Genomic DNA, 9850 nt, shown 5'->3' with positions numbered 1-9850 from the left:
GGGGAGGAAGCACCCTAAGTTGCCCAAATTGAGGGCAAGAGTGAAAATGCAATTCTGAGCACTAACAGTAACACAGTAGCTCTGACAGTTCTCCTCAGAAGGTGGACCTAAAGTGAGGGAAGGAATGATCATCAGGAAGGGTTAATGGAGGCTCCCTTTCAAGGTATACAGCACCCCACTTACCAGAGCTTGAGAGATTTCTCAGGATGTGGTGATCTTCAAAAACTTGAAGATCCCTGCACACAGGCCATTGGTGTCCCTACTCATGCCCTGCTCCCTATAACAGTGCTCCAGGAGGAGCAGGGCAGTGGGGAGGATCTGCCTTCCTTCTGGGCCACCACACGCTGAGTAGCTCCGGTGTGTCGAGAGGAAAGGGCTAAACTCTGGAATTTCTAGCTATGACCCTCTGCAGTCCTGGCCAAGTGGTTCTCTGCCTGCTAACCAGACGCCCGCCAGCTTCTCTCTTGGTATATCACGCAGTCCTCCAGGAGCTGGTATGAACTCAGGGGCACCCTGGACACACTCCCCCTCCACTGTGATGCTTCTGTCCTGGCTTGCCAAGCAGGTAGAGGACAGGGGCTCCAGTCCTGATAGGATCACCTTGATGAGCCGCAGCCTGCGACTGCTGTTTACCTCCAGGCGTGTCTGATAGGCAGTGCTCAGAAGCTGAGGAAAGACCTCACAGATTATGAATGACACTGACTCCAACTTCTTTCCCTAAGTTGAAAAAAGCCAAAGGCAGATGGCAGTGCCTTCCAGTGAAATTCTGAGCAAAACATGGGCTATACTGAGGACAGGTGGAGTGTTCTGCTTTCTCTTCAGTTCAAATTTCAAAGCTTAAAATTGGTATAAACTTCTCAGTGAAAAAACAAAAGTCATTTAAACATTTGCCTTTTCCCTTTCCCTGTTGCTTAGTTCATTTTATATATGAGGTAGACTTTAAGTTCTACGTATGATTCAGGTAAATTTGGCCACCAAATAGAAACCATGAACCAAAAAAGGCAAAATGAACCTGATGCTCTGATAAGGTTCATAGCATGACTCATTGCTTCCCCAACTCTGCTGTATTCCCTTCCTTTCCTGCAAACCCCCCTTCATCTGTCATCCATCCATCATCTATCATCATTTAACATCATCCATCTATCCATTCATTATTATCATAATCCATCATTTAACATCATCCATCCATCCATCCATCCATCCATCCATCCATCCATCCATCCATCCAATATCATCTATCCATCTGTCATCACTTAACATCACCCATCCATCCATCTTTTATCATCTGTCTCTTTCCTTATTGTACATCTGGTCCCCTGGAAGTGAAGCCCCATGATGGCAGGGAGCTCTGTGAACTCCCCATACCTAGTGCAGTGTTGGGCTCCTTGACACGTGTAGTAAATTCTGTGTTGCCCTCAGTGACCACCCTGACTAAAGTTGCAACTGCTCAGGTGCACCATTGTTTTGATACCAAGTGAACAGCAAGGATTTGGGTTTAATTAATTCTGTAATTTCTGTTCTGGCACTTGCATAATTAAAAGTCCTACTTAAGCTCAAATTGAGCATCTCACAGGGTCTACTGAAGCCAGAACCCAGTTTTCTCTCTGTCTGAGCCTCTTGTTGATTCCTAATTTCTAAAGAAATTACTATTCTATTTTCACTCAAAGGTGAATCATTATTAATGGCTTAATGTATTCTCCTCTTTGGAGTGGTTCCAAAGTTAGTGACTATTTTGAAAATGATAACCCAAAGATGACAGTCACTCAGGAATCTGAGGCATAGCTGCAGAGGTGATGAGGGAGGCAGCACACTTCCTGTTGCTTCTGTGACTTGTCTGCTACTCCCAAGGCCAGGCCTACAAGCTGTAGGCCCAGACATTCGATTTTGTACTTGTTCAATATTCAATCTGAAACATGTCATTTTGTATAAATTAATCTAATAAGCTAGCCATCGTGTGTAACTTTATTGCTTCTTGCTCTCCGGAAGTTTCGAGATGTAACTGAAAGGCATGGTGAGTGCTGTCAGATGGCCATGGGTGCCACAAGGCTTCATTCTACAGCACCCTACGCATGGCTGGTTCTTCGTGAAAATACAGAGCTGAGGCACTCACTCTCCTCAAGAGGCCTGAGTGTGGGTGCTGACATAGATTCGGCATAGCTGTTGCAAGGCTGAAAAGAAACCAACTGACTTGGTCAGTGCAGCAAGAGCACAGGCTCCCTCACCTGCCTGCCCCAAACAGCAGAGGTCCCTGAGAGCCAAGGAGAAAGGTACAAACTGCCTTCATTTTTATCTTGATGCCCGATTTCCAGTGATAATATTAGTAAAACATAAAATATTTTTAAAGTGAAAGATAGATGAAACAGTAGATTAAGTGCTAAATATTCATATGGTTTTCACTGCAGCATATCTCCAGGAGGCCAAGCCTGGGGATGCTCCACTGCTGCTGGTAACCTGAGAGGGCAACATTCCAGAGGCAAGGCAGAAACACACACTGGAGGAATTATGGATTACAATGAGCACATTCTCCCTTCAGGAAAGTTTCACCTTGTTCAAACTCACAGATGGAGATCAGATGAAAAATACACTTTATTTCTTTAATACGGAGCATAAAATATTGCACTCTGGTTGCAAGTGTGTGCAGAGGAGAACTACTGGAAATGTCTCCAGCAACTCTGTGGCATTGTTTTAGGTCACCATGGGCAGCAATGGGGCTAGGACAGAGTGTCTCCCGCAGCCACATGCCTGCACATGCAGCTGAGGCATGCATCTGGAGGGGCAAGGCAGCCAGCTTGCTTCCTCTGGACTGATACACCTACTATACACTCCCTAGACCTCCCCTGTGGTATTCATTTCCAGGATTCACACCAACGTCAGTTCGAATTTCCTCTCTTTCCCATGCCACCACTGAAAATGCAGATGATTCTGGAAGATGTTGGGGGCTTCAAGCAGAAACCAATAGGTTTCCATATTTTTCATCCATTATATGAAAGGTGAGTGTGACCTCGGCTGCCAGTCATTGCGTTCTGACAGCAGAAAAACATGAAGGGTTCAGTTAAGGCATTCACATATAAAATTAGTAGGACATCTGAAAATGAGAGACACAGGTGCATGAAAGATCTCACCTTTGATGTCCTCCAAACTAAATGAAATACAGTGAATGGCAAAACAGCAGCACTACAGAGCAATGACCAGGGCACAATTCTCAAGTAGTGTGTGGCTTCTCAACACTGTGGAGGGCAAACCCCAGGAACTCTCATCTGGGACCACGTGGAAACACACCACAGGACTGAGCACCCTGTAGAGTGGCCAACACTCCACTGCAGTCACAAGATGAGAAAGGAGAAAGTGATTTACAATGGAACTGATAGGCTGATAGACAAATGAGGTAAAGTGAAACTCCCAGGGACTAGCAACTGAGATGCAGAGGTCTGCTCTCAAGATGAATCAGGCACAGACAGAACACATTCTTACGCAAGTACACAAATATATCAAGATGTTACAAAATGTTACCACTGAGAGACCCATTTCTTCCCATATTTTTCCCTTGAGTAACTTTGGTTTTGGAGATACATTTTGATAAAACATGGTAAGCTTTCAAAGAGTTGACTAGGTCACAAATTCTCTTCTGGTTCTCAAGGATAGAAGATTCCCTTGGAAGGTTCTTAATCTGTGATCCCTTTTCCCTGAGTGTGTTAAGTCAGGGCTCCATAGCTCCCATGAACATGCAGATCCCAGAGTCTCCCCACTACCAGATTCCATCCTTGCCTGCAAAACATGCTCTCCACAGAGGGAACTGTGCCAAATTCAGCTGATTCTATGGTGTGTGTAGTGAGCACTGGACTGGACCCCAGGCTGTGAAGAGCTCCCGTTCCAGGTGCCCATGCTTGTGGGGCCAGGAGTCTCTCCTCTGCAGATGAGAATGGGGGCACTTCCTGAATTATACCTGGGAATACCACTTCAGACCTGACAAGAGGACCCCAAGACTCTTCCCCAACTCTCAAGGAAACCGTTCAGGGACAATAAAGGTATTGCTTTACTCAGCAATACCTTTGTTTCCGTGTATCTTCCACTGTGTCCTTCCACACGACTACCACCTAGCAGGAAGGAGCGGCACTGACAGAATGACCCTGTTGCCCTGGAGGGATTTTGAATGTGCTTTCTGACTCACAGAAGAAGACCATCAGTCATGCTGTTTGGGAAAATTCAGATGGTAGTGAGTGGTGCTTTGTAGTCTGCAGTGAAGCTTTAGAGACCAAGTGTGTCTGCTGTTAGACACAGCATTGAAACAGAAAGCTTCCTGTTGGTTACAGAACTTCATATGGAGCCAATCAGTCAAAAGGAATAAATACCATGCCACACGTGCTTGATTTTCATGGCTTTCTCCTTTTTGTTTCAAAAGAAATGAAGATATTGTCAAAGTGTATTGTAGCATCTTTTTGTCACCAAGTCAATCAAAAAGATGCCCGTGACATGTCTCCCATGAACCCTTCTGGAGTCAGCAAGCTTTGTCAGCAGGATGCTCGATTCCTCGAAAAACAGCAGTCATGTGTCCTTGGGGCACACTGCACAAATGGCTGGGGGTTGCAAGTCATCCACAACATCAAGGGGTCCTCTTGTCACCAGCAAGGTCTGTTTCCTGAGCAGTAAAGAGAACGAACATGATTAGCTCCTGTCTGCTGCAGAACACTTACTGAAAAGCCTGGTCCTGCTGTCTTGGGTTTGTGACCCAAGACATCTCAAAGCATCTCCTTTTGGTGTTTTAAAGTTTGAAAAGAAGTCAACAAGACTTTTGTCATCTGGGTTCTCTGTCAGAACAAATCTCCATGTTCCCATGGGCCCTTTTTCTGACATCTGGAAGTCATCTCTGCCTCCTACTGCTCCTGGTGCACTGAAGACAGCTGTTCTGAATGCTGGCGAGGCCATGCTAACATTAACATAAGCTCAGGCCCCGGGACAACACAGAAAGCAAGGCAGGGGCTCACCTCATGTTCAAAGGCAAACAGACTCCACACTTTCCAACCTGCAGTATCTCTAAGGCCCTGGAGACAGGGAAGGTGACCTCATAGCCCTCAGGGCTTCCTAGAGGAGCAAAGAAAGGAGCAGAGACAGGGTGTCCCCGTCCATATGTTGTGTGCCACTGCATCTTTCAAATGCAAGACCTAATTCTTCCCATGGGCTCTCAGTGGGCTTCCAGAGGTTGCCCTTCTTTATCAAAGAAAAATGTGGAGGTAACAGAAGATCTGAAAGTTTTTGTCTTGATATTAAACAATGTTTATCTCTAATTATCCCAGAGAGCAAGTTACTATTCTATTATATCAGTTTCTAACATAACCAGCAAGTTATAATTTTTATGCAAAAGATAGTCAGAATGACCTAAATTTTGGCAAGTATTCAATTTGATGAAGGTAACTAAATATTCAATTTGATGAACAGAAGGTAATTAAGAGCCAGGGAATTGAAGAGTAATTCTCCTGAACTGTACCCTGAGACACAGAGCACCAGAACTGCCTGTGTCCATATGTAATGATCCATTACACAAGGGTCCTCAGTGGGCAGAATGCAGACCTCTACGAGTCATATTTCAGTTCTGATACTTTTAAATCTCACAAGGAAACATTTTTACCCCATGGGACAAGAATGCATAAACTTTTAATTCTAGATGTGATATTTTTATTAAAATTTATAAAGCTCTGTCTGCCAAGAGGGAAAACCTCTGTGTAAGATACATTTGTATTATTTACTTATACAGCCTACCTTTCATCTCAATTATTCTGCATTGTTCATTAAATCCTTACATGAAACTTTGAGAATCACAGCACAAATATCCTGGCAAACTAGAGGAAAGGTGAAGCTTGGCTCCGGGTCACCACACCTTGCAGAGCTCAGGGGACTGTCTAGACTGTCACTTGTGTGAAGAAAGCGGGGGCCACCTTGCAGTCCCTATGTACACCCCAGCTGTGGACCTTGGGCCTTGGCACCCTGGACACTGCTCCTCAGAGGAAACAAGAGGGTGGAGGTGGCCACATGGAGCGGGCTATGGTCCTGAGCAGCCAGCCAGCAGGGCAGCTGGAGGAGGCCCATGCTGCTCTCAGCCCTTGCACTTTCCAAGAGTACAGCCTGCCTGTGCATCTCAGGGAGTGAGTCTGTGAGGTAAATGCTGTGCTGGTGATGGCCACAGCTAGACAGTAGCCAGGACAGCTCTGGGCAACCTGCTCTTGCAACAACAGCTCAGAAGGCAAGTGACATGTCCCCACTTGAAATAAACAGAATGAAGCTGGAGAGAAAAACAGGGTGGGCAATGAAAGCCGTGAACCTCTGTCCTACATCCACCCTCCCTGGGTGCTTTCCCACACCAGTCCCCACTCTTCCAGTTGCCTCAACAAACTGCCCTTTGCACAGGTGCATGTTCTTACAACTGAACTAAACTTCTAACATATTTTTCATATGTCCAAGCCTGAAAAGGCTTGGAAAGATCATTTTGTATAGTAAATCCAAGTTTTCTTCCAGTGATGGGGGTGGGTCTGGAGGGATCAGGGGGCTTCTGTTTTCATGGTGTACCCTTGTCACCTTGGCACAAAATGGCCCCCTTTCACCCACTGGCCACCTGGAGGGCTCCTTCACTTGCTGCTTCCTCAGCTGTCCATTAGGCAGTATCTGCTTGCTTACCTTCCAGTTTTTGATCTCAGAACACAGACACACAAATCAGTGATTAAACTGAAATGAAACACCAAGGCTGGACACTATCTGCCTGTTCCCTTCATTTCAAGACAAGGAGGCCTGGATTAAAGCACAGGAGACAAGCCCCTGGACACTCATGCCAGACCACATGCCCCAGGATAGTACCTGCTCCCCACACCTCGGTGCCCACAACGGCCACGGCATGTCCCTGCCAGCATCCACTCATTTCACATCCAAACAGTAACCCATGAAAAGTACAACCTATTTCTTTACATTTGCTTGCCTATGTATGTTCTTTGGGGATTTAGTCTAATCTAGTAAAATGACTCTTCCATGGTCAAGAAAATAATGAATTCGCCTCTCCTTGCTATTTTTTCGCCTCTCTGTATTAAGGTCACTCAGAGAAGTTCTTGGGACTTTTTCCCCCGTCTTCAAATATAGGTAAGCTGTGTGCAAGCATTTCTGTGGCAACCCTCCAGGATTCTACAGGCCAATTCCGTGTCTTCAATTAGTATCTCAATGGCAGGCAAAATGATGATTTTTAAAGAATTCATAGCAAGTTGTTTGTTATTGAAGGTTAATAGAAAAAGACATGTTACTGTACCTAAATTCTTGGTTCTCAAAGAGAACCCTGAAAATGGCCTTCTCTTTGCTATTCCCCAAATATCAAAGGGAGTGAGAGGGCAATGGAGAAGAAACACACCTCAGTCCCTCCACCTGAAGAACTGAAGGTGAAACCTGTGCTACTGGTATTCAAAGGAAATGATTTTATTCTGTTTTATCATCAGAGGCAAAAACTACAGAATCATGGCAGTTCGGAAAGCGATACATTATTTACTAGACTCATAGCAATTTGAACTTTAGTCCAATTCCTCCAGTTCAAAAAACAGAAGCCCTCAAAACAATTTAAATAAAATTTAACCAAATAAAGATCTTTTCCTGCTAAACCAACTGCCAACTTGCCAAACTGTGCCAAAAATCCCTCGGAGAGTTCTTAGCACTGTAAGGACCTTTGGGAAAGGGCATGGAAGATGAGACAATAGCACCCACCTGGGCTACAGATGCTTAGGACCTCAAGTAGTTCCACAGCAAGTCTGTCCCTGTGCATACATGCACTAGGACTCTGAGGCTACTTTCAAGGTAGGGGATGATAATTCAGGGGAGTAAAAGTGCCCCCTTCCCCGAGAATCTTTTATACTTTTGATTTCCTCTGTTTAAACTCAGTGTGACATTTCCAGGCGATCAAATGCATCACGCTGGAAAGAACGGCACTGACCTGCAGGCACCTGCATCTCTGGCCCTTTTCCTCTGGCTGCAGTGATTCCACCAGGAGCTTTTGCATCTCCATCAAGATCTTGGGGCCCTTACCAACGTATGGGACTGTATTCTAAGCATCAGTTGTAACTGGACAGCATTCAGCTTGGCGGTACTCGGCAAGCAGGCACACAGACTCTCGACCCCCACTCAAGATTTCTGGGCACGCACCTGGGTTCCTGGTCTTGAAGGCAGGCCTTCACGCAGGCCCCTGGCTGGAGGTCTCCTTGGCCTTCTTGCACGTGAACAGCCACTTGATGATGCGGGCATTCCTCTCGACTACAGACGTGGTGCTGGGCACCTGTTCTACGAGCTCCTCCTCCTGCAGCCCATCGTTGTCCCTGTCGCTGTGCCGGGAAAAGCCGCTGTCGGAAGTGGCCACACTTACGCTGCGCACCTTGAGGGCGACATGGTCGGACCCCGCGGAGAAGTTTTCCTTCCCAAGAGCCTCTATCACCTCGGGATCCAGGCCACAGTACTGGAAAAAGGTGTCAAACTCGGCTTTGGACATAGAGTAGCGGGAGCTGAGGTCTGACTGTGAGCGCTGCAGCCCCCGACGCCTGGCCACCCGCAGCTCCACGCCGGTGCGCGCAGCCTGGGCCCCCGGGGGCGCCGCTGAGGGCAAGGCGGGGGCGCGGGGCTCTGGGCCCCCGGTAGGGAGTCGGGGAGCGGTCGCAGCCTCCTGGCAAGGCTTGATGGGTGCGGTCTCCCCGCTGCCCGCCTTGCTCTCCTCCCCTGCCCCGGTTGTTTGGTAGGGCTCCAGCGCCTTGTCTTTGCCTGGTCCCTGGAAAAATTTCTTCACCAGGCCTCCCCTGGGGCCGTCGGTACCTGGCCCTCGGACGAACTCGCATTTTTGCCGGTAGATGACCAGTGAGTCAGGCCTCAGAGGCTTCCGCGCGATAACCCTGCGCGCTACCGGCGCGGGGACGCGGGCCGAGGCAGCCGCGTCGCAGGGCTGCCCCGCGGGCGCCCCGGGGCTGCCGCTCTCGGAAGCGGGGTCCGCATGGGTCCCCGACAGGCCTCGAACGTACTTGGCTCGGTCCGCGGCGAGCCTCTCCACCGCGCTCCTGCGCGCCGGCCGCGCCGCGTGCGGGTCCCGCACCTCCTCGGGGTCCGGGGGAGGTGGCCGTCCGCTGGCGGATGCATCCAGGGCAGGCAGAGCGCGCATCCTCGCAGGGCACAGACCTGCCGCGCTCGCGTCCGTCCGAGTTTCGGAGCCCGTGGGTCCCAGGTCAGTTCCGAAGTCCGCTCCGGGTGGGGAGTGGCGCCGCAGGGCCGGGCCGCCCAGGTCCGGAACTGGGGCGAGTCCGAGTCCGCTCGGCAGGTGAATCACCCCAGGCCCCGCCCTCTGGCTCCTCCCGCCTGCCTGCCGCCACCCGCCACCCAGCCCCAGGCCCTAGCCGCCCAGTCTCCTGCCGGGTCACCGCCCCTGTCGGTACGCACCTCCTCACCTCCGGCCCGGTGTCCCCGCCCCCACACCTCCTGCCGGGTGTCCCCGCCCTCTGGGTCCCAATCTCCGCGCCTCCCCTCAGTGTCCCCGCCCTTGTTGGTCCCTAGACTCCACTCCTCTGACCCAGGCCTCTAGCCTCTCTTCTACCCTTTCAGCTAGCAGGGCGGGACAAACTGTCCTCCGGGGCAGGGGTGCGAGGGACCGTGGCCTCTCAGCGCAGGGTATCTGCCACTTCCTTCCAGTCCCCGGAGTCCCTCAGGGCACTGGAGGACAGGGGCGTTTCTAGAGAAGAGGAGGGCAAAGAGGACAGGCTCCTCCAGGCAAGTGCCCTGTGTCCTTTGATTTCTTAAAGTGATCTCAGCGTGCTTGGAACCTTGACTGATTTCCTGTCTCTACCTGAGCACAGAG

General features: G+C 49.3%; 1 protein-coding gene across 1 annotated transcript; it reads right to left on the bottom strand.

The window, feature by feature from the left end:
* Positions 1-2568: 2568 nt before the first annotated feature.
* FAM110C (family with sequence similarity 110 member C) lies at positions 2569-9313 on the bottom strand. Its single transcript, XM_079111101.1, has 2 exons — positions 8164-9313; positions 2569-4636 (listed from the first exon to the last, which is right to left on the bottom strand). The coding sequence occupies exon 1, from the start codon at positions 9158-9160 to the stop codon at positions 8192-8194; it is 969 nt and encodes a 322-aa protein (XP_078967227.1). The 5' UTR covers positions 9161-9313; the 3' UTR covers positions 2569-4636; positions 8164-8191.
* Positions 9314-9850: the final 537 nt, after the last annotated feature.

Source organism: Sciurus vulgaris, assembly GCF_902686455.1.
Source record: "Sciurus vulgaris genome assembly, chromosome: 14".
Classification (NCBI taxonomy): domain Eukaryota; kingdom Metazoa; phylum Chordata; class Mammalia; order Rodentia; family Sciuridae; genus Sciurus; species Sciurus vulgaris.
Note: the sequence above shows the minus strand (reverse complement) of the source record. Positions and strands in the feature narration are given on the sequence as shown.

Excerpts from the sequence above, each read along its gene's own strand:
- FAM110C (XM_079111101.1), bottom strand. The coding sequence starts at position 9,160 with ATGCGCGCTCTGCCTGCCCTGGATGCATCCGCCAGCGGACGGCCACCT.